We start from the raw sequence: 25666 nt of genomic DNA, 5'->3' as shown, positions 1-25666 counted from the left end.
CCCAGCTTTATCTGTGCAAGACCTAGTTAGACAGGGATTAGGACGTAACAGTTTGCCAAAATATGCTTTTATTAAATTATTTTACTTCTTTTGAAAAGTTAAGCTTAGATAGTGAAAATATAATAGATTGTTATATAAATATGCTAGCAGCCATTGACCTGCTACAAGAAGGAAATAGGGGTCAGACTACTGGTGAAATTCATGCATGCTTACTCTTGATGACTGCCATATTAAACGATGGTTCGCCTGTGATGGTTTGCGCGTGGTGGGGCAGCTGTCACAGATAGAGTAACACAGAGAGCCTTCCTATCACTTTGTGCCACATTTTAGCCACATTGTTTTTCATTGGAGCCTGCTCACACTTTTAACTGCAAACTGGGTGGTGTAACATTAGTTCATTAACATTAGCGGTCCTATTAAACAATTACCAGGCGGTAAGGGTGGCGCTGTGAGTTAAACCACAGAGCCTAGGACTTGCCGATCAGAAGGTCGGCGGTTCGATACCCCGTGACGGGGTGAGCTCCCGTTGCTCGGCCCCTGCTCCTGCCAACCTAGCAGTTCAAAAGCACGTCAAAGTGCAAGTAGATAAATAGGTACCGCTCCAGCGGGAAGGTAAACAGTGTTTATGTGTGCTGCTCTGGTTCGCCAGAAGCAGCTTAGTCATGCTGGCCACATGACCCGGAAGCTGTACGCCGGCTCCCTCGGCCAATAAAGCGAGATGAGCGCCGCAACCCCAGAGTCGGTCATGACTGGACCTAATGGTCAGGGGTCCCTTTGCCTTTAAGTCCCATGAATTCATTGGATTCATGAATAAGGGTGGGGCTTAATTCTGAGTTAGGACTAAACTGTAAGTGGCACTGTCATATCTACAGCTATTCCTCCCTAGGTATGGCATTATGGAAAAACGTGTGTGAAAAAGGGTTGCTGTATATGACCAAGTCTGCAGCACCTGTCAGCCGCCACTAGCAGAATGTCACAAATCAGCACCCCGCAACAGCAGAAAAGGCTGTTGTGGGCAGTTTGCAGCCTGATTTTCACAAGAATTTCTTCACAAGTTTTTCCGTATCCAGGAATGAAAACAGTGGCTATTTAAAAAGTGACGAGGTGTTAAAATATGTACACAAATGTACAAATGAGGCCTGTGTTAACCGAACCACAGTTTAATATACAGAAATCACTTGTAACTTCAGTACCTTCCGAAATAAATACTCTGGATTCAGCATTTATTTTCAGTTTTGTTCAAGTTTTTTAAAAGCTTTCCGATGAACATTCAAATGATGGAGCTTCGCATAAGCTTCTGCTATGTATTCTCAAAACCAGATGCGTATGGTTAATAGTATCCAATAACTTTTGAGAGACTGTTGCAGAATTTCATTCCCCATATTAGCTGTGCCATTAGAAAAGAAATGAGTTTTCCACCTCTGCATAGCCAGGGATTTGCTGGCCGTGCTTTTAATAACAGCATTGCATTCACTTTTCCAAATGCTAATAATAATAATAATAATAATAATAATAATGTAACTTGAAAGAAAAATCTTTAAAATACTCTCAGGTTTTTTTGGGGAGGGACTTTAAATAGTAGATGTAAAAAGGAACATGCTGAATACAAAGGTAATTTTTATTGTAATATATGAGAGACTAAGTTTTTGTAAGCTGAAGCTTTACAGAACTGGTAATGCCAACTGCCCTCTTCTTGGGAGTAAAGAGCTTTCTCAAGTTTTCCAAGAACCTATTGGCATCCAGCAGGTACCTTCACGATGCTTTTTTCAGCATCTGCTAAAATCACTTTTCTTTAGAGCAGACCTTTCTATCCAGATAGGTAGAATGTTTGTTTACATGTGTTTTAATATTTTTATCACTTATTGCTGATTCATTATTATTTGAGTATTTTAAAGAGCTGTTTTTGCTGATCATTTTATTCTCTTGGCTTTCTTGTAATCTGCTTGGAGATTTTTCTTTATAATAAATGTTATTAAATAAATAATGCATTGTCTATAAAAAAAAATACAGCTGGGAAAATGCTAGCAATGTTTTATTGTCAATGCTCTGTAATCAAATAGAGAATAATCTTCTCGTGAAGATTATCAACCATGCTGCTATATATATGTGTGTCTGTAAAATAATAATCATCATCTAAGTAGTATCTCTCTTTTCCCCCCTCTCCTTCTGTAGCTGAAATGGATAGCCTTTCTGAACTATCCCAACAAGGTGCCAACCACGTCAACTTTGGACACCAACCAGTCCCAGGGAACACGGCTGAACAGCCTCCATCCCCTGTTCAGCTTTCTCATAGCAGTCAACCACCTGTTCGGACCCCACTTCCAAACCTGCATCCTGGACTTGTATCTACTCCCATTAGTCCTCAGTTGGTAAATCAGCAACTGGTAATGGCCCAACTGTTAAACCAGCAGTATGCAGTGAACAGACTTCTAGCCCAACAGTCCTTAAACCAACAGTACTTGAACCATCCTCCTCCGGTCAGCAGATCCATGAACAAGCCGTTGGAGCAGCAGGTCTCAACTAACACAGAGGTGTCTTCCGAAATCTACCAGTGGGTGCGTGATGAATTGAAACGAGCAGGAATCTCGCAGGCAGTTTTTGCACGTGTGGCATTTAACAGAACTCAGGTTAGACTTTTCTTTAAAAAAAAAAAAGCAAGATTATTATTTTTATTTTATTTTTTGCCATCTCCCCTGTTCATTATTCTATTATTTGCACAAACTTAGACTTGCCGTGATGGATAAATGAAACATTGGTAGATGCAAAATTGGTAGCTTCTAGGAAATGTACTAGGAAATTATGACCACATTTAGCTGCTTCTCCTGCATACCCCCGCCCTTTCTTTCTTTTATTTAGTAACCATGGTTTGGAGAAGTAAACAGTTAAAAAGTACAACATCTTATAGGTCTTTAAAGCACACTTTTAGTGTAAATAGTTTCTATTATTCCCAGACTTTGGAACATAATTTAAAATTGCACAACAGTGGGCCGATAGGGACATTCAGCCAGAAGTAGCTCACTTCAGTCATAAAGTGCTTTGCATCTATAATGTTTGCAATGCCTAGTCAATTCACTTATTATTTAATGGGCACTGACACATACTATGGCATTAGTCGTTGTACCTGTTATGCTTTGGTTGCAGACTATTGGGGCAACTTTGGAAATTAACAATTAGTGATGCAGCAAGAGATGATGTTGCTGCTACATCTCCTGCCCAGTGTCATCTTGGATGTTGTTGTGTAAAGCTGAGAGAAAAATCCAATAAAAGAGTAGGCAGGAGATGAAGCAATTGTAACTTCTTCTGCTGCACCAGTAGTGTTAAAGCAGGAACCTGTGTCCTCTACAATACTGTTGGACTCCAGTTTCCATCGTTCCTATTTGCTATGCTGATGGGAACTGGAAGTACAGCAAAATCTAAGAGGGTCTGCTCCCCATGTGTTGAAAGAAAAGGGTAGATTCTGCATATTGCAACTGGCAGCCCTAATAATCTTTCCCACTGCCATCCTTGAGTCCACCTCCCCCAACCCACAGAAACCGAGAAGTGTTCATGAAATATTTGGAACACAAAAATAAATAGCAAGCTTCAACAAGGTTACCTCATCATTCTGAAGCAATGTTCTGCCATTTTTTTGACTCCCCAACAAAGAAACCAAAGGAGAGGAAGAGTGGACCAGACTAGATCAGAGATGCCAATCAAAAAGGAGAGATAGGAGCACACAAACTGGCGCTACCCATAAAAGAGACCAAAGAATTATGATAGACATACATGGTAAATGGTAATACGTGATATCAAAACAATGTATGTAAACAGTCATAAATGGCAAAAAATTGGGAAACTGTTGCATTTCGATTTGGATTCTTCTTCTTTGATTTCATGTTTGTACCCCACTTACTTTTCCAAAATGAATCCCAAAGCTTTTAACAAGAACATACCAAAGTAAAAACAACAATATCAAAAAACCGCAACCAGGCAATATGAACAATTGCCTTAACTATAAAAATGCTGGAGTAAACAATCAATAAAATTAATTTTCAGTATCTCAGACAGCATCAGTTCAATTAAGAAACAATGCAAAATTTATAAACTGAATCAATATATTTTGAAAGTACAAAGATTTCACTAAATAAAGAAGGGATAACATAGCACATACTTTCATCAGAAATACTTAAAATTAATCAGAAAAATCTTTATATGCATGGAGAAGTTTCTTCATGCATTGCAACACTGTTTGGTGTTTGTAATCTACATTGGTAGCTACAAAATAAATAGAATAATTATGAAAGAATTAGAAAGCATATGAAAGACAGGGCAGGGGGATCCCCTCAGAATGCTCAGTCACTCATTCCTAAACTGCAAATAATTTCACAGCCAAGCTGATGGTGTCCTTTTCTTGAAAACCTAATCAACTTATTCAATAAAATAAAAATCTTCTGAGTAGAATATACATTCTAAATATATATTCCATATATTAAATTAAAAATATATGGAGAGGGGAGGGTAGCAGGAATGAATTGCCTCCCCAAAAAAGTTGATAGCCCTTTTAAAGGGGTGCCACGTTCTCCATTTGAGTGTTCATCTTTCCCGTTTTTGTGGGTGTACCTCTCCTTCCCCCTCTCCGGTGAGCTCCTGTACCAGAAATGGCACATACCCTCCTAATTTGAAACAAACAAACAAAGGTTGTGTCACTGGTATGGGCACCAACCTCATACTGTAGGATAGTGGTGGGGAACCTGTGTTCCTCCAGATTTTATTGGATTTTGCCCTCCCCCCAGGCTCAGCTAACATTCCCAGTGACTGTTGAGTTGTAGTCCAACAACATCCTTGCTGTATATTGTTTGCACATTGGATGACCAAGAGTAATCTCTGTAGTCTGTATCTGTGAAGACTTCAGGAGCAGTCTTGATGCCAGATTGTAGCATGCCAGAGGGATAGTTTTTACTTTGACTGCTCCTTCTCAAGTTCTGACACAACAGCCCAGTTGTTTCTAAGGCTCCAAATGAGCACAGATAGTTCCACCTAGCCCTTCATTTGTTTTCATTAATCTTGCCTCAAACAAAATATTCCCCACTTTTTATAAAGGAAAAATCTTCATAGGACAACCATGATAACCCCATTTTAGTACGGGTTTTAAAAGTCCAGTTTTTCACTTTAGATTTTTTACTTCATCAGTGCAAATCAATGTTTGACTTATTTTTACTGCACAAACTATTAGCAAGGTCCATCAGCCTGAGCTTTGGAAAATGTAACTGCTTTTATTCTTGAGTCGCTCATTGAAAGAATGTGAATTGAAAATATTTGTGATTATTTCCAGCTCTGTGACTTCTACTGAAATGGAGGAAGGGTTTTTTGGTAATATTACATCTGCTGAATTTTAATTAAGTTGAACGTGTGTGAATATAAATTGTGGGATATTTCTGTATGTGGAATTTACGCTACGGACTGAAGTTATTTTTAAATTGTTCTTGGACAACCAAGAACTAGTTTCACTGAAAAAAGCAATTCCGATTAAGGGAGTAGTATGCTTTTTAAGAGCTTAAATTTTTTTGGCTAGTGCACAGAAATTCACTAACAATTGAAGACCATGCAAGTTAGGATAGCCTTCCCCAGCCAGTCTTGTGGTCTGCAGACGTTTTGGGCTACAATATCCATCAGCTCTATCCAGCATGCCATCGGTCAAGGATGATGAGAGTTACAGTCCAACAACATCTCAAAGGCACTGGATTGGGAAGGGTGCCTTACGATTTTTGCTTAAGTAGTAGCTCTCATTTTACTAGTGTGCATATGAATTTTTCTGTAACACTCTTGTCAAAAAAGTTGATGTTGCCATATTCTAGGACAAATTCATGCATCTTTCAGTTGGTACAGACCATGATTTCTGTAATATATATTCCACCATTCCAGAGACGGTGGTTGCCACTGGACCTTGTACAAATAAGGGGCAGGGGGAATATATTTTGTTCTTTTGTGTCCCACTCATCTGTCTTATGTCTTTTCCCTCATTTTTTACATAAAAAGAAACTTTCATGCAGCATTTTAATGTAAAAGATATTAGTAAATAGAGGGTCTATCTAAAAATCAGCTCTGTTAAGGCAAGTTTCAGATATTATGTGTAATACAATATTATATTGTTTCAGATATTATGTGTAATACAAAGAGGTGTTTCATACAGAAGGAACAGATATTTTGATATGTAAGATTTCTTGATTTCTTAGTCATAGAATCATAGAATCATAGAGTTGGAATAGACCACAAGGGCCATCGAGTCCAACCCCCTGCCAAGCAGGAAACACCATCAGAGCACTCCTGACATATGGTTGTCAAGCCTCTGCTTAAAAGACCTCCAAAGAAGGAGACTCCACCACACTCCTTGGCAGCAAATTCCACTGTCGAACAGCTCTTACTGTCAGGAAGTTCTTCCTAATGTTTAGGTGGAATCTTCTTTCTTGTAGCTTGGATCCATTGCTCCGTGTCCGCTTCTCTGGAGCAGCAGAAAACAACCTTTCTCCCTCCTCTATATGACATCCTTTTATATATTTGAACATGGCTATCATATCACCCCTTAACCTCCTCTTCTCCAGGCTAAACATGCCCAGCTCCCTTAGCCGTTCCTCATAAGGCATCGTTTCCAGGCCTTTGACCATTTTGGTTGCCCTCCTCTGGACACGTTCCAGTTTGTCAGTGTCCTTGAACTGTGGTGCCCAGAATTGGACACAGTACTCCAGGTGAGGTCTGACCAGAGCAGAATACAGTGGCACTATTACTTCCCTTGATCTAGATGCTATACTCCCATTGATGCAGCCCAGAATTGCATTGGCTTTTTTAGCTGTCGCGTCACACTGTTGGCTCATGTCAAGTTTGTGGTCAACCAAGACTCCTAGCTCCTTTTCACATGTACTGCTCTCAAGCCAGGTGTCACCCATCTTGTATTTGTGCCTCTCATTTTTTTTGCCCAAGTGCAATACTTTACATTTCTCCCTGTTAAAGTTCATCTTGTTTGTTTTGGCCCAGTTCTCTAATCTGTCAAGGTCATTTTGAAGTGTGATCCTGTCCTCTGGGGTGTTAGCCACCCCTCCCAGTTTGGTGTCATCTGCAAATTTGATCAGGATGCCCTTGAGTCCATTATCCAAGTCGTTGATAAAGATGTTGAATAAGACCGGGCCCAAGACAGAACCCTGTGGCACCCCACTAGTCACTCTTCTCCAGGATGAAGAGGAACCATTGATGAGCACCCTTTGGGTTCGGTCAGTCAGCCAGTTACAAATCCACTGAGTGGTAGCATAGTCAAGACCACATTTTACCAGCTTCTTTACAAGAATATCATGGGGCATCTTGTCGAATGCCTTGCTGAAATCAAGGTAGGCTACATTCACTGCGTTCCCTTCATCTACCAGGCTTGTGATTCTGTCAAAAAACGAGATCAGGTTAGTCTCACATGACTTATTTTTCAGAAATCCATGCTGACTATTGGTGATCACAGCATTCCTTTCTATGTGCTCACAGACTGTTTGCTTAATGATCTGCTCCAGAATCTTCCCTGGTATTGATGTCAGACTGACTGGGCGATAATTATTTGGGTCCTCTCTTTCCCCCTTTTTGAAAATAGGGACTTTTTGTTCATATATGCTTCTGAAGCAGTTTTGTTCTACTGATGTTTCTACTAAGCATGTCTCTTGCTTATGCTTATGCTCCAGGCTTCTACATGTATATATTATTTCACATATTTTAAATCTCCAAAACGATGGGTTGGGGTTGTTGTTTTGTTGTTTTTTTGAAAGTTTCATTTCTGAAATTGTTATCTGTTAATTTCTTGATTTTACCCTTTCCCATGGCACATATTAGTGTTTCTCTCCCCCCCCCCTCTTTCACACACACACACAGAGAGAGAGAAGCTGCAGCAATTCCATTAATCATTATTTTATTGTTAAATAGTACAGTAAAAGAGAAGAAATGCTTTTGGATATTTAGGGGGGGGGGGGGGAATCAAACCTTGAATTTACACCAACTATAAATTTTTCAATGTGTGTCCCATAATCTGTGCTCCATACAACAACCTCAGTTTAAGAGAGACCCCCAGGTATAGGGCGGTATACAAATTCAATAAATCATCATCATCATCAACAACAACAACAACAACAACAACAACAACAACAGAGTAGTACATTGTTGAAGGGTCTAGGAAATCCTCTTGGAAGGTTTTAAATCCTTTCTTTTGCTTAGCAGTGAAATTGATTAGTCTTGAGGACTTCCTTCTTGAAAATACATGCTTGGGAGGAAAGGTTCCACTCTGCCATGTTAAGCAGCAGGCTGGATCTCCGCTAACAAGTAGATCCGTTTGCAGGTTCCTTAGCCTGCTGCTTGACACAGACAACATGGGAACCTACTTGCAAGTAATTAATGTCCCATGCTTCTTCCATTGGGACTTCGAAGTCTCAGTGAACTGCAGGGCAATGTATCCGGATAAAATGAGGGGTGTTTGAGTATGGGGAGTGGAGAGCATTTGCAGTTTGGAAAGAGAGAGATTTTGTAGATGCCCCTTACCCCTAAACACCTTCAATTTTAAAGAAATAACATGCGGGTACTGCAATGTCCATGCAGTAATTTTAAAGCCACATCAACGGTTTCCCCACACCACCCAGTTAGGTTTCTTCAATTCTTCTTTCCTCCTTTTCTCCCTTGTCTTTGGCACGCTGCTTATTTTCCAGTAAAATGAAGAATGAAGATGGATTATTCAAAATTGATAACAGTAATGGACCATCCTGTAATGTTTTATTGAATTTGAGTTCTGTAAATTATGTGGTGGAGGGAAATTTGCCTGCTTAAGTATAACAGAAATTGCCACTGTGTTCGTATAATTCTTCATAGTGTAATTTAAGAAAAAGCACACTACTCATATCACTGTTTGAGTAAAAGGTAAAAAGGTGCTATTACACTATCATGACAGCTCTCCTCTCGCTAATAAGCGACAAAGATAAATGTGTCTGCTTATAACTTACTTGGCAGGACTCCAAACTTGCGGGTGGAGTTTGAAAATAATCTTCCACCTGGATATGAGATTTCAATCCATTGCAGTAAAGACAGCATATGAGGATGTTCTGCATATTTGGGAGCAAATCATATTTTTCTTCAGAGAGCTTTGAAGTTCCAGGAGCCTGATAAAATCTATCTGAATCAGTGATTACGTTCAAAGAGCAGACAAACTGGGGGCCAGACAGGCTATGTTTTAGTTCATATTGGCAGCCACTTTCATTTATCTCCCTATTTTAAAGAATTCATAATTAGCTTTTGAAAGCACTGAAACTTATTGAACATATTTGTGCAATTACTAATGAAATATACTTGAATGATTTGTAAAGATTATGTTCATTTTTTGTGTGATGTGGCTGTGGCTTAAATTGACTTCTCCTGTAAGGGAAAAAACAGACCTCCTAAATTAGCACATCTAAACTCATCCTCTTTTTTCACTCATAGCAAAAGTTTAATAACAGAATTACAATACTTTGACAAATTACTTTGACTGCATTAATGGGGTAATCACTGGGGTAGCTGGTTGCAATATAATCACTGTAGTAATTATGCTTATATCTTATTTATTTATTTATTTAATATTATTTGCAGACCACTTTCTGCAAAGTGGCATTCAGTAAAAATCAATAAGAGCATTTATTTTTTAAAACAACAGGAATAAATCAGTAAAACCTATGAGCTACAGCCCATATGACTAGAAAACTGCTAGTTTATTGCAATAAATAAATGGCATAATTTTAAGATTTGGGCATACCTCCTTTCAAGACAACCTCTTCTGACGGGAGTGTTGTGTAACAACTTAAACTAGCCTTTCTCAACCTTGGGTCCCCAGATGCTACTGGATTACAACTCCCATCATCCCTAACCGCTGATCCTGCTAGCTAGGGATAGTGGGAGTTTTAGTCCAACAACATCTGGGGACCCAAGGTTGAGAAAGGCTGACTTAGACTCTAAGCCAGGGATGGAGGGCCAGTGGCCTTCCAGATGTTGATGGACTGCATGGTTGCTTCTACACAGGCCACTCACTTCTAAAAGGGCATCTGCAATATATTTTGAATAAAACTTCCCTTTCCCATGTTTTCTTGATCAGTTTCCACGCATATACACCTGAATTAACTGCACAATTTCTACATGACCTATCACTCTTCTGTACTGGCATATTAGATAGCTGTAGCCATATTCTTCTCTATAGATTGTCTCTCCACCCTGGGATTTAACCCTCTCTTTACCAAATAGCATTGGCTTTATATCAGTCGTCTCTCTTCCCACAATTGCAGCCAGGGGGAGAATCATGACTCAGTGCATAGTGATGGTGGGGGAGTGATCCTATTGAAAACCAACTCCCATTTGACATTTGGTGGTGGAGAAGGAGGGACTGCCCACTGGCTACAGAATTTAGAAGTATGGAAGCAAAGTTTGCTTTTCCATTTCTAGCTTAAAGCTGAAAAAGCAAGATAGGGTGGCTGTCATTGTCTGTGTCTGAAAATATTCAAGCTCCCATTAGGCATAGCCAACTTGATCAGTGGTCAGGGATGATGGGAGTTGTAGTCTAGCAATATCTGGAGGGCCACAGATTTCACATCCGTGCTCTAGGCCATAGTGGGCATAGCGGTCAGGAAGCTAGACAAGAAACCTGTTGTCTTTCTCAAGGGCAGACAAACATGGGGAACTCCTAATCCAGTGCTACCGGTGATCTGATTACATTTGGAGGTATAGACATGGTCATTATCTATACCTCCCCACTGTTCACACTGTCCACACATCTCATCCCTTTTACTTAAAGAAACAGTAGTTGAATAAATCAACATACAGTCATACCTTGGAAGTCGAACAGAATCTGTTCCAGAAGTTCGTTCGACTTCCAAAATGTTCGGAAACCAAAGCATGGCTTCCGATTGGCTGCAGGAAGCTCCTGCAGCCAATCTGAAGCCACGGAGGCCCCGTTGGACGTTTGGGTTCCAAATAATGTTTGCAAACCGGAACACTCATTCTGAGTTTGCAGCGTTTGGGAGCCAAAACGTTCGACTTGCAAGGCGAGCCAAGGTACAACTGTATTGGGTAGTTTAGGTATAGAACATATGACAATCTGAGTAGTAATATAACTTTCAGTCTTACAAAATGGCTCTGGCTGATTCTCAGTAGATGAACTTGGGATTTCAAGTACTACTTTGTGTATTTGGGGACTGTAACTTTTTGGGGATAGGAAGATGTTGGTTTCTTTTGAGTATTCCATGTACCATCTTAACAGAATATTATCTGGGTATTTAATTTCTACCACAGTAGCCGATGCTATCAAGTTTTTCTCCAACAAACTTGATATAAACTTTGCCTCCTCTCTTTAAATGTGGCAGTTCTCTTGGCTTGCTAATTTGAAGCAGCAACTTTTTCCAACTCAGGCCTTTTTGGAAAGAGGTTCTTCTCTAGGGTTGGAATAGTATTCTGATTTGTCTTTCCGTGAGCAATTTGCTGGACTTTATCCAGCAGAATCAATAGCGTTGACCTGAAGTTTAAAAGAGCAAGTACGTGTGTCATTTCCCCCCTCAAGATTTTCATTGCAGTCTGTACTGCTATTGTCATTTAACTGTTGGTAACATAACAAAAGTTATAAGATGTCCAGAATGACTGAATTCAGTTGCTGCAAATTGGATTATATTTTCGGTCATGAATTTATCTGGAATTCCAAAGTTATCAAAGAGATTATTCAGTCGTGCAACAGCACTGTGGCAGATAATGCCAGGCAAGGGAGTATCTCAACATACCTTTAATAGTAGTTTGTGTCTGCCAAATAATGTCCATCTCCCAGTGGGGTGTAGTGATGAAAGATTCTGTTGTCACAATCTGTTTCTTCTAAAACAGCCACAAGATAATATTTTGGGTTTTTTATGTCATTTCTAGTATTGTGTTATCCTCATGGCTTGTTCACAACTTGTGATTATATTTTATCCCCTTTGTGAACAAGGTCTAGGATTCTAGATTCAGGTAGGTAGCCGTGTTGGTCCAGTAATTGTCCAGTAGCACCTTAGAGACCAACTAAGTTTGTTTTGGGTATAAGCTTTCGTGTGCATGCACACTTCTTTAGATACACAGTGCTACTCTCCTGCCAACCTAGCAATTCGAAAGCACATCAAAGTGCAAGTAGATAAATAGGTACCACTCCGGCAGGAAGATAAACAGCGTTTCTGTGCGCTGCTCTGGTTCGCCAGAAGTGGCTTAGTCATGCTGGCCACATGACCCGGAAGCTATACGCCGGCTCCCTCGGCCAGTAAAGTGAGATGAGTGCCGCAACCCCAGAGTCGTCAGCGACTGTACCTAACGGTCAGGGGTCCCTTTACCTTTAAGGTGCTACTGGACAAGTTCTAGGATTTCTTTCTTCATAGATTTTGGTACAATCAATACAACTCCCATCTGTTATCAGCCTTTCCAATTTGCTTACTTGCCAGTAGTCAGCAAAGTACTTTCTAGACATCTATGAAACATTGCTAAGGTTTAGGTATTTAGACCGTCTCAGTGTGATATACTAGAAGACTTCTTGACATTCCAAATCTCTGTGAATAGCAATTTGGATCTGACAAAGAAAAGCGTACACAGTATGAATGTAAGTTTGACATCCCCCCTCTTAACTTGAAAGTGTACGCTTGCATTGTGGGACTTTGTGACAAGATGTCTGCCATGGCAAACACTGGATGGCTTTGTAGTGATACTTGGTCCAAATATTTTCATGTACGAAGGTCATCAAGTGTTTATGGTCTGTGAAGATCTTAGAAGAACATAGTGTATGTAGAGACGTGTGTGTGTGTGCCTGCACGCTAGTGATTTCTGCCTTCCATTTTTTAGTGGAAAAGCAATTGGCATGTTGTGGAAAAAAAGCAATGCAGGAAAGAAGTTACAAACTATATGCTGAAATTTGTTTGCAGTAGGAATCCAGCTACAATCAGTACAACTAAGGTTTGCTGCACTTACTCCTTTCAATGTGTTTTAATAATTGGTTTCTCCAAGATAGTACTTATTACCCACTTTCCCAGTGTGTATTTATTTTGCTTTTGCCAATAGTGGACTATTATATCCCTACTAGACCAAAACATAAAATCATTGTATAAGTTCTATATGGATTTAACACATTTACTGCATTATTTTGACATGACTATAGCTTTTACTTCTTTTATATGTTAATATATGCTATGTTTTGTTATAGATTATCCTAATATTTTGTGCTGAGTTTTCTGTTTGCAACTTGGGGCTTCCTCAGTAAAGTGGGTTATAAGCAATACATAAAATAATGGAGCAGAATGCAACTGACATCAATTCTGAACCATGCACCCCTCCTAGTAATGCCCACAAAATAATTTTGAAAAATGATAATGGTTGGAATGCAGGTACAAAAAAATTCATGGTGTATCCAGCTGACCACAATATAGAGCCCCACTATCAAGCTACTCTAGTAGTGATGGAAGTGCAGAAACAGTTTTTCTCCTCTGCTGTTGAATCCTCTCAGTATCATCCAGGAGAGCTTTTCTGAATATTGTGAGATCTTTTGAAGTCTAGCCCAGGAAGAATTTGCTGCAACCCTTGGTAGAGTAGTGCTGTTATTTATTTGCAATTTACTCTTAAGAGTGGCTGGGGAAACCATCTAGATGGGTGGGGTATAAATAATAATTATTATAATTATTATTTTTATAAAGTTGCTCACAACCATCAGGATGCAGTGTTTATACCCTAGCTTTCAAGAATAAATTTCAGTTATTAGAGCCTGATTATTTGGATAAGAAAAAGGGATGCGGGTGGCGCTGTGGGTTAAACCACAGAGCCTAGGACTTGCCGATCAGAAGGTCGGCAGTTTGAATTCCTGTGACGGGGTGGGCTCCTGTTGCTTGGTCCCTGCTCCTGCCAACCTAGCAGTTCGAAAGCACGTCGAAGTGCAAGTAGATAAATAGGTACCGCTCCGGCGGGAAGGTAAACGGTGTTTCCGTGTGCTGCTCTGGTTCGCCAGAAGCGGCTTAGTCATGCTGGCCACATGACCCAGAAGGTGTACGCCGGCTCCCTCGGCCAATAAAGCGAGGTGAGCACTGCAACCCCAGAGTCGTCCATGACTGGACCTAATGGTCAGGGGTCCCTTTACCTTTACCTTATTTGGATAGGTTGCTTGGTTGGGTCCAGCCACCCATATTTTTACTTAACCCTCGCTCATCATGGCTTATCTAACAGAGATGAGATGAGCTCCAGAGTGATCCCCCAAATGCTGTACAGAGTCAGAATTTGGGGAGAGGACAAGAACACTATCAAAGGGCTAAAAACGGTGCAGAATCAATTTCTTAAGAGATTATTCCCCTTACTTAAGGGAACAGTAGCAGCACCTTTATGCACAGAAGCCAGGCGGACTTCTATCTCTTGTGTTGGTCTCTGAATACCATTTGCTGGGAATCACAAATGGGGAGAATTTTGTTGTACTCTTCTGCTTGTGAGCTTCCCATTGGCATCTAGTTGGTCACTAGTTGACACTAGTCGCCATCTTCTTTTTAGACTAGTGTCTCCAAACATTCCTTCTTTTTCTCTTGGGCAGGTACTCTAAGGCTGAGGAGGTTACCACCTTGTAACACACATGCAGTGAACTGCTCCCCTTTGTATATTATTTCTGTAGTAGAACACCCTCTGTGTGGTGTGTAAAAGTCTCTGCCTTGGAATACCATGTAGTTCTCCTCTGAAATTACTGTCGCATCATATCCTGAATCTGTTTTGGAATTAACATTTGACCCACAAATAATTACATTTATTCTTCCTGGAAGGTCAATGCCTTTACAATATATACCGCCTAAGAAAAAAATTGTCATCCATTTCTGTTGTCACCATTTGTACTGCTGGGTATGACATATTATAGCACAGTGCTCTGTTTATGAACTCTTGCTGCACAGCGCTTGGCTGGACAAATTCTTCTAATGTTGTGATCTCTTTGTTTTTTGGTAAGCTGTTTTAAAGGCTGAGCCTCTTTGCTACACAATGTACTTAAAGTAGCTGGACTACTTTTCATGGGCTTGCTTTTTTAATTCCTTTGCAAAGATAAAATTGAATTTGCCCTTTTCAAAATGTATATAGTGTTTTGTGGAGCTGTGGTTGGCTCCTCCAAGTCTCTCTTAAGTTCTCTTTGCTGCCTGGTCTGGGTTTTGATTAACTCAGGTTGCCTTCACATCTCTATGACTTTATGAAGTGTTAACTCTACCATCAGCTGCATCCTTTCATAAAAAGGGCTTCCTCTAGAATTCTAGAGGGGGTTATGAGTTTGTTTTTGTTTTTATTTGAAACTTTGTGTTTTCGTTTTGTGTGTTTTTATTGTGAACCACCCGGTGATCTTCACATAAATGGTGGTATGCAAATTTAATGATGGTGGTGGTAATAATAATCTTGATGTGGGTATAATAAGGTTGCCTGAAGAAGAAACAAACAAACAAAAAACCTGTAGATCATCCTATCAAAGCCATTTGCTGCAGGTTTAGTTAATAATGCAGATTCACTGGCCAGTCTAACCCCAGGCGGGTGGATCATTCCTGGAGCACCAGGCAAGCTAATCAGGTAAATCAAGAATGAAGAACTTTCGGTCCTCCAGATGTTGTTGAGCTACATTTCCATTGGGCCTTGCAGGCATGGCAAGTGGTCAAGGATGGAGAGAGAGGTAGTTCAGTAACGTCTGGGGGGTCCAAAGTTCCCCATACTTGAAGGAAATCCCACTGCTAAGTCATGTGTGGAAGCCTCGTGATGCAGTGGGTCAGTGCATCTGGCTGTTAACCAGAAGGTTAGTGGCTTGAGTCCACCCAGGAATGGCTGTGGACAGGATCCCTGCATTGCAGGGGGTTGGACTAGGTGACCCTCGGGGTGCCTTCCAATTTTGCAATTCTGTGATTCTATGCAACTGCTTGGTCAAGTTAAAAGATCAGCTACCTAAAATATGGCAAGAAACCTAAGCCATTCTTAATCAAAAATAGCATGTTGGTTGGTTGGTTGGTTGGTTGGTTTGTCTGTTTCTTTGTTTTGGAGTGGAAACAAAACCTTCCTGTGTATTTCCTAAAGGAAGATAAGATCATTTTAGATATGTAACAGTCTGTTTGTGGTAGCTGATTGTGTGAGGGTCATTAGTACCTGGGTGAGAGCCCTTAGATGTCTACCTTTGAATCTTGACGACAAATGCATAAATAAATGAGTAAATAATCCCAATTGTGAGTTGGCTGCAAATTCTAAATTTTGTTGGATAATTTCCTACTATTTTCGTGTGTGTGTGATTCTTCCAATTATTTGGGAAGGAGAGACATTTGCCATAACCAATTGAGCCATGTTTCCAATGATTACCTGTGATAATCCAATCCAAAAATTAGTCATGATATTTTTCAAATGGTGGGCGGGGGGGGTGGGGAGAAGCAAAGTACTGTTTTCAACATGACAATCTACAGGTGGATTTTGCTCGCTCTCTTTTGTAAACAAGTTCTGTGTGAATTGTGAACTGCCCTCAAATTTCTAGATATGCCTATATCGTTTTAATATATGCCTTACTGCAGACTTTGAATAGCAGTGATGCAATAATGCTGCAGAAATACTTGTATTTTATTTATTCTTATTCTTATTGTCTGTCTTAGAAAGATTTCATGGCAAGTTAAGTCAGTAAAAAAGAGGAGACCAATTAAGCAGATTCAGTCTGTATTGTGCGTAAAGCAGATGCTTAATAAAATTAGGAATACAATTGAGGCTCTCTTCTGTATTACCTAAATTGTCAGTAATATATTCCTATGCAGGATGAATGCTTTTTTGTTGTGCGTTTTCTAAAGTTAAGGAAGCAAAGCAAATCATGATTAGCAGTGGCTGTTTGTTATATAAGGCTGCATAGAGTAATATGGCTTTGTGTTTGTGTGTGTCTGTGTGTGTGTCTTTTTCCTCTACAGGGCTTGCTCTCAGAAATCCTGCGAAAGGAAGAAGACCCCAAGACCGCGTCACAATCTTTACTGGTAAACCTTCGGGCAATGCAGAATTTCTTGCAGCTGCCGGAAGCAGAAAGAGATCGAATATACCAGGATGAAAGGGAAAGAAGTTTGAATGCAGCTTCTGCAATGGGCCCCACACCTCTTATAAGCACACCGCCCAGCCGACCAACACAAGTAAACTATTTTAAAGTCTTTCTGATCTGCTTGATGCTAAATGATGTGCTTTGATGGTGTGTGCAAAAGAAAGGCAAGCTGTATAGCTGCTGTTTTTTCAGATACAGTAATGCATCTGGAAGTTCTGATTGAGTTTTGTGTGTCAAAATTGCACGAGCAGTGCAGCCTGCATTTCGTTTGCTTTTTAAAAAAAGGAAGTCGGCAGTCTTAGTAAGTCCTCAGATGGATTGCGGAGATTTAGCCTTGTAGTGTGAAAGTCAACCAGGTACAAAATTATGATAGTTCTCTGAAGCTCCTAAAGGTTTGCACTAGCTCTGAAATAATGCTTAAAATCCTGAAGGGTGTTGCAGGCTCAGTTAATTCCATTTGATCAGTTATAGGCACAATGAGTGCCTGTATCTGGAGCCTTTCAAGGAACACAGTAATGTGTGAAGGGGAGGTACATCTTTGAATGGAAAGCAATTATAGATCTTCAGCCATGAATTACGAATTATGGATGTCTCTTTTAACAACAGGCAAAGCTATATATATATTTTAAAATAATCAGTAATTTCATTGACATTATTTAAGCAGATTCTTCAATAGTTCTCGAAACCCAGACAAAGATAAACTGAACTAAAGTTTCTGAATTAGAGGCTGCTTGGACCCTCATGACTTCTTGCTGCTGAGATGGCGTTTGTCTTCAGATACACTGCTCACAATTTCTAATTTCAGAGGATTTCTTTCTGTGAGCTTATCACTTAATTAAGATCGTTTAAACACCTTTGAAATCTAAATGCTTGGCTGTTCACTATATAGAAAATAGTTCTAATTGACTACCTTTGTGCCAAGTCTTATTTTAATGACACACGTGAAATGGCCAAAATATGAAATACAACCTTCCATCCTTGAGAAATAACCATGGAGAGGACAGTTAATGGAAACACTAACATTTAAATATAAATATGCTTCCAGGCGCCACTGTAATAATGGAGTAGTAAACTTTGTCCTGATAAAAAGCCATTCTGAATGAGAGCAACTGCATTTATTATACCTCTTGTGCCATTTGAAGAACTGAACTGAAAGTAGTTTGTTTTGCCTGGAATGAAGTACTTTATGAATTTTAATGTACAATGTCATATTAAAAGCTAAACCAGGATTAAAAAAGATTTTTGTTCCTAAACTAAAACAGTACTTATGGGAATATGTATATAAAAGGGTTGGGTTTTTTGTTTCATTTTCACATGGGAAAAAATATGAGAAAGCCCATATTTGTGAAAAGCTGTTAAATTACCTGTTTGGGTAAATTTGGGCTTCGTTCAAGAAATATGAATGACTCCAAATTTTCCTGTTTTTATTGTCAGCCAAGATAGATAGAATTGCTAGGAGATGTGTCTTTTCTAAATATTTTTTAAAGAGCTGCTAGGAATGGAAATTATATTTTCTTAAACAGATGAGAATAAAGGCTCATGGCAGTTTCATAGAAATGTTAGCAAAGTTTTGTCACCATTACAAATAACTGCATAGTTGATGCCTAGTTGTATTAAATTTTTTAGGTGTAAGATTTTAGTAGGCATTTGTTTCAAATTTTGTGAAGTGCCTTAATGCACTGATGGTGCTGTATATATAACAACTCTTCTTATGGGATTTGGTGGTGCACCAATTTAACATAGTGAAGGTTTTATGTCCTTTTGCTTCCACTTTCTTCCTTGAGTTCATTCCTTACTCTAACACTAAATTATTATTTTTCAGAAAACACAGTATTATAAAAACTTCTTTTAAATATATATATATATAAAGTATCACACACATTAAATTGTGACTGATGCTTTCAATAGAAGTTCTGGAGGGGGGAAAGCCTTTGTAGATAGCCTCTGAAAGGTTAATTAGCAATACGTAGTGCTCAGCAGAGCACAACAGACTAATCATCCATGATATTCTTAATGGTTCAAGAGAAACTGTTAGAAAGGAAGGGAAATGTTTTTGAGCCTGATCTGCTATGCAAGAGTTTGGAGAAATGAAACAACCCTTCTCTAGTAACCTATAACCCAAGTTCATAAAGGTATGCCAAGCAGTCTAAAGTAATTTGTCCTCATCTCTCGTCATCATCCCCCTCCAAGTTTTCGAAGAGTCTTTTAATATTTGTCTACTATTATATTTATCTATACCCAGTTAAAAGAATCTCATGCTCTTGACATTATTTGGATGAAGCATGTTAGAAAACGTAGTTTCGATAAAAGGCTGTGTCTGGCTTGCCTGGTAACCTTCCTACGAAGAACTGATCGATGAGACAGGAATAACCCTAGAGCAGTGATGACCAAACTTGGCCCTCCAGCTGTTTTTGGAACTACAACTCCCACCACCCCTAGCTAACAGGACCAGTGGTCAGGGATGATGGGAATTGTAGTCCCAAAACAGCTGGAGGGCCAAGTTTGCCCATCACTGCCCTAGAGGTAAAAGAGCGTACACATTTGCTCGTGTTTTGTCTGGGTGCCAGGGAGTTGCTAGGTTTGCCTAGCAGCAAAGAGCGGAAACTTTCACCTTGCTTGTCTGGGAGGGCTTCGGTTGATGGTGCATCTTAACAGATTTCTGCAGCCTCTCCCATCAATTGCTGAAACCAGAGGCATGGATTATTTGGTCAGCTCCATGAAATGTTGCCTTGCGTTGTGAAAGCAGCCCCTGCCCCACAATGATTTCTAGTCAAGAACATGAACCACCTGGCCATTGCAGGAGTTTGGACTAGATGGGGGTACCTCCCAATTCTATGATTCTATAAATCGATAAAACCTGTTATTGTTGTTTACATATCAAGGTGGTATACATAGTTCTCCCCCTCCATTTTCTCCTCACAACAACACTGTGAGGCAGATTAGGCTGAGAAACTGTGACTGGCCCTAGGTCACCCACTTTCTCAATGAAAAGGAAAGGCACTTTGCATGTGCCCAGGAACTTTTACTAGGTTCAAGCTTGCTAGCTGACATAATTATTTCATTGACTTTATTCAAAACTGGGCTGGTGGAAGAGTCTTGGGGGAGTGCTAACGGTTTCAGGCGCTGGCAACCCACACTACACGAGTAGTGTGTTGTTACAGTTGTAGTGCCATTCAGTTGGGCATCCTTTGAAATTTGACGTTCATATCTTATTTTCCAGGTAAAAACTACAGCTATTGCAACAGAAAGGAATGGAAAACCAGAAAACAATACTATGAACATTAATGCTTCCATTTATGATGAGATTCAGCAGGAAATGAAGAGAGCTAAAGTGTCTCAAGCATTATTTGCAAAAGTTGCAGCAACTAAAAGCCAGGTAAGGGCCTTATCAGGCATCAGTGGGCTACATTTGCTTTTCCAACATTTGTTCCAATATGGAGTTGATTTGGCCTGCATTTAGAGGGGGTAACAGAATGCTATATGGACATGTTGGCTAATAACAATGTAACATTTAAAATTTGCAATATCTTAAGCATGCTTAGCTTTCTTTGAATGTTGCCTTATCTGCTGTAAAATTTGATGTTTTTTCCTAGTAATATGAGGGAAAGCTACCATCCTAATGGCCAGGGACACACAACTCAAACCACACCGAAGGTCCAAATTATATACTGCTACATTGATCATCATAAATAGCCTAAATAGTCTATTTTCATTTAACTTACTAATTTTAACTCTTATCTTCCCCCCTCTCTTTTCCCCATAGTTTTCTCTACCATTATATTCATAATCATTATTTTTACACCACTGTTGACATTGGAAATCCTCTGTTAGCCCTTCCTCTTTTTCAATCCTTAACATATTATCTCCCTGTACAACTACTGGTTTGAATCACCCTCTCTTCTTATCTTTGTATCTCTTATGTATACAGTGTCTACCCGAAACTATGTCAATATTACCAGGCAGTCTAAGCTTGAGGTTTCTATCATTTGCATAGAAATACGTATACTTCTTGCCCCTCTCTAATTCTGTGTGTACCTTTTCCTCTGCTGCCTTATTTTTTAGTTTATTTTTTATTGGCTCTCATTCGGTTCAGTGTATCGTTTTTTGCCTTCTTGCCTTATTCTGATGACACAGATCGTTTAGAGTCTGTTCTGTCCCAAACCGGAGCCTTTCTCAGCATCTGCTGCTACTGCCCCAGAAACCATTTTAAATGCTGTTGTACAAGCTTTTCAATTTTAAGTGCCAGTAGTTGGGTGACATTATAATACAAGTGTTACCTATAGAATATCCAATGGTTTAATATGAACACTCTCTTTTTTTAATGACATTGAATAGAAAGTCAGCGTGCAGAGTGAAGGTAATTTACTGCTGGAGACAGAAATGGCATGTTTGATTTTTTTTTCTCCACATAGCTATCATGCTCAGTTTATGTTCACTGAAGATAGTGGTACATTATTGTTAGCAGTGTTAGAGTTCTTGAAACACATGGCCAACATTATATTATATGCATGAAAATATGTGGAAGCAGGGCAGTTAAATACAAAGTTGATTTGAGTGGTAGATTATCCTTAGCCATGATATCAGCTTCTTAAAACTACCCAAAGGGTGTGTGTTTGTCACTTATAGCTTGAGTAATATAATATAAGTTCTCTGTATTGGGGGTGTATTTTGGACTCTGTTGTTGCAGTTTGTTTTGTTATTTAAGCTTCAACTTTGGAAATATTTGCAGTTGGGAGTCGCTCCATCTTTCATTATATAGAAAAGATGTTTCTTTTTAAAGTTATATGCTGTAAGGAATACTTAAAAGGATATTTTGGAAATGTTATATCAAAATGATTAAACTCAAGCTGTGGACTGTAAAAAATTATAGCTTTACAGGCCACATGCCTGCCTACCCTTCAATCACTGTCAAAGTGATAATTTCTGCAATAATATGTTTCTTTTATTGTGGGATTCTAAACACCAAGTGCTGTTTAAACATTAAATGGAATTGTTTATGTTAGCTCTATACTCACTGTGTCATACACCAGGCCACTATAATCTCTCATGGAATGTAAAAATTCTGTCATGAATCATGGCTTGTGTATTGGAAATTACTGTAATTTTGATTGGAAATTACAGGGCTCTTGAAATGTTTCTAATTATGATAGAATGTTAACCGCGACTTCAAACCTGTGTGCTTCTTTAGATGTCTTTTATTTTCATGCATAGGTTATGCATTAAGATGAAACCTCCGTTGTCAGCACCCGACCGTGTTACCCATCCTTAGTCTTTCCCAGTTTTCCTTGGATATTGGATATCCTTAGTCTTTCCCAGTTTTCCTTGGATAGCCATAAACTCACTTGGTTGCTAGTGTAGTTGATACCAAGATTTTATCCCCACCCCTGAATTCTAACTGCATTGTAAAGTCCACATAAGACGCATCTTATAATTTAATTTTAAATCTAGTATGTCTTTTGTTTTGAGTATAGGCCAGAGGGAATATCGGTAATCTTAGGAAACAGGAAGTTTACATATAGTTGAAAATAATTGATCTAACAATAACAGTGTTAGTACTGAGAGCACCTCTAATCTTATTTGAAAGCACATTGTGCAGTGTACATCCTTCCAGTTATTATCGGCCTAAGAATATTAGTACATATACTTATGCACTTTTTAAAAAATAGTTTGCTGAATATTACAGAGCACTTTGTGCAAGAGGCACCATTACTAACAGTCCATTTTAATTATTCTACTGGTTTTAGTTTTAAGCTGAAAAGTGTGGAATTACTGGCTTTTAATTTCCAGACATTGTGGTCTGGGATTCCTAATATCACCAGTTAGTGTTCACATCTTGCTTTTTTTTAATAGTGTTATTTGCTCAGCATGGTTCAGCTGTGCAATAGGGCTTTTGAGACTGCAATCCTATACACTGCAATCCTGTAATAGGTCTTACTGGTCTTACTTTTGAATAGGCATGCGAGTTCCCCAACAGTAAAAGGCAATTGGTCAGTTCTCTAGTGGAAGCCACACTTTGGGCTGCTGCTGAAGAAAGGCAATTAAGAAAGTCCAGGAGTATGCAATAATCTTAGACAAGTGCATCTCAGAACAGCACCCATTGTCTTTTGACCCTTGTCATGGCCTTCCAAAATGTTTACATACCATTCATTCCCTACTGAATGGATAACTGAATTTTGGGATGCTGAAAATTGCATTGTGGAAAACAAACATGCCAATCACCTTAATGCAATCACCATTTAAACAAATGGCTGCTGCTACTGCAGAACAGCCTTCTGGGTAGTAAGAAGCTGACATGGAAAGAGGGTGCACAATTTAGAAATTAATAACTTATTAACAGTGCCAGCTGTTTGAGAGTGGAACAGGCCACCTTCATTACAGGTTTTTAAGCGCAGGTCAATGGCCACTTATCGTGTGATGTAGTACTGGATTTCCTACATCAGCAAGGAGTCAGACTAGGTCCATCCAAGTCTGTGATATCCTGTTGAGTACAAGGATAAGGCATAACTAATTTATATTTGTACTATACAAATATATAGAACGAAGTCTTTTCTTTCACTGTCACAACTGCATTATTTATTTTCACATGTAAAATAGACAGTTGTCATTTGAGTGCTCTCAGACTTCTTGTACAGTGTGACATGAAGACTACTTCTTCTTTTTTTGCTAGGGTGTTCCCCCCCTCCTTGTGATGTTAAAGGGGACCTAAGTATGTAAGAAGAAATCTTGGCAGCGCTTGTGGTTTAGGGAAGCCCAATGCAGAGTTTCGCTTTTACAGTGTGGTAGCGCCATGCCTAGAAACAGCTGCTGCTTGGTCATTTGAATAGCACAATATATGGCCCTGCCATTTTGCACAAACGGATCCCCTTATTACTTAGTTAATATCACGATGACATTGCTTAAATTGCACTGGTATTTATTTTCTGGTATGAATGTTTGATAGTATTTTTATGTTTCCATAAAGAACTATTCATCTGGCACATCATATTGGATAATCATGAAAAAAAATTAGATTGGCTATCATAGCTTTGATCCATTTGTTGCATTGCAGTAACATTCCTCCTTACATTAGTTTAGCACCAAATGCTATATTCAGAATAAGCATTGTTAATTAAAAAAAATTATCCTGAGTATCTAAGACAGATTGGGTTTCTAAAAAATAGTATATTCTGATATTATTAAAATATCAGGAGGAAAGGGGCAGGATATAAATTCAACACATAAATAAATAAAAGATTTCTGCAGCTATAGCAGTGAAACTGCAAAAAACCAAATGGGCCCAATCCAGGTTAAGCACTTTTTTCTTACTGATTTATTGGTTATGTACGTGCTTGGATTTCCCCGATTTGAACTAAAGGGTCAAGTTTAACAAACTTGATTGTGACCAGTATATTTTTCCTAAATATGCTTGTCTGGTTGATATAATGAAGCCATCCCCTAAATACATTATCCTTTAGAGAACTATTTCTGCTACCGAAATGTAAATAAGTCACAATACATGTAAGCATTTTAAGCGTACTTGCATTCTGCCCTGCTCAACAGTAATTCACTGGATTGTATTAAGCTGTTATAAAACTTCACTTTGCATGGAACATTCCTATGTAGAACAGAGTGCTCACTTCAGTGTGATTTGGTTCATTTCTTGGCCCTTGCTGGAAACATTTGTTTTTCTAATGTATATAGTACTACATGTACTTTCAGTAATCTGATGTAGCTAGAGATAATGCTGGCCCACTCCTTTGCTGCATGTTACAGTATATTGCCTAACTTCCGGCCCTTCTATCTTTATCATTCCAGTTGTTCAGTCACTTACACAAGCTGAAATTAATAGGCTCCCATAGCTTGGTAGAAAAGTACATGTGCAATACTTGGCTGCTCTAGGAGCATTTTAATTTACGGTAGGAAAGCTGTGCACAAACGTATTATGTAATTATACACTCCTTCTCAACTTGCATTTTACAAAGGAAATTGTGGTTTCGAACATATTTCCTACACTTTCTTGCTTTCTTTTTCACTCTCTCGTGCACACTTCTAAAACTCAGGCCATGTCTTCTCCTAGCTCTTCTACTCTCCTTGTGTGATTTCATCTCTTTTTGGACCACAGCTGTCTGGAATTTACAGCCTTACTCCTGCTTTTCTGTTGCCTCTGGTTTGCATTTGTTGGCAGCAGGGGGTTGTTCACGACATTATTGGTGGTTTTGCTCTTGTAATGTTCCTCACATGCTTATGGACCTGGCCACTAGTTCAACAGGCATTGTGGTGAGGTTGCTTGTAAAGCAGTTAACTGAGCAGAACTGCTAAGTGTTAGCTTCAAACTGCAGATACCCTAATTTGCCCAGACAGGCATGTGTTGTATCTAGGCTATTATGTTTCCGATACATAAGTGACTTGTTTCAGTATTTTAGTTATGGACCGAAACTAATGTTAACTGACTTTTGTCTTTTCAATTGATGGTTTTAGAACAGTTGAAGCTTCTTTACTGACCAACTATATGTTTAATAGTGTTGCAAAACGTGTGAATTTCGCATGACTCTTTACACATGATTTCAAAAGCAAAGATGAAATAATATATAAATAGTAAAAGTGCAAACTTGCAAAATTTGT

The 25666-nt window shown here is 39.1% G+C and overlaps 1 protein-coding gene across 21 annotated transcripts in view; it reads left to right on the top strand.

Moving 5' to 3' along the window:
- The window catches only part of SATB1 (SATB homeobox 1), a 118846-nt gene that overhangs the window by 58781 nt on the left and 34399 nt on the right, over positions 1-25666 (top strand). For 15 of the 21 annotated variants that reach the window (XM_028751554.2, XM_028751542.2, XM_028751556.2 and 12 more), the window contains 4 exons: positions 2173-2627; positions 12859-12969; positions 16944-17156; positions 20286-20441. In XM_028751554.2, the coding sequence (XP_028607387.2) occupies positions 2173-2627; positions 12859-12969; positions 16944-17156; positions 20286-20441 (935 nt within the window). The remainder of the gene's footprint in view (positions 1-2172; positions 2628-12858; positions 12970-16943; positions 17157-20285; positions 20442-25666) is intronic. The other 6 variants (XM_077916250.1, XM_077916249.1, XM_077916248.1 and 3 more) reach the window with 3 other exon arrangements.

The sequence above is a fragment of the Podarcis muralis genome, chromosome 12, assembly GCF_964188315.1.
Source record: "Podarcis muralis chromosome 12, rPodMur119.hap1.1, whole genome shotgun sequence".
Lineage (NCBI taxonomy): Eukaryota > Metazoa > Chordata > Lepidosauria > Squamata > Lacertidae > Podarcis > Podarcis muralis.
This window is presented reverse-complemented; position numbering and strand designations above follow the sequence as displayed.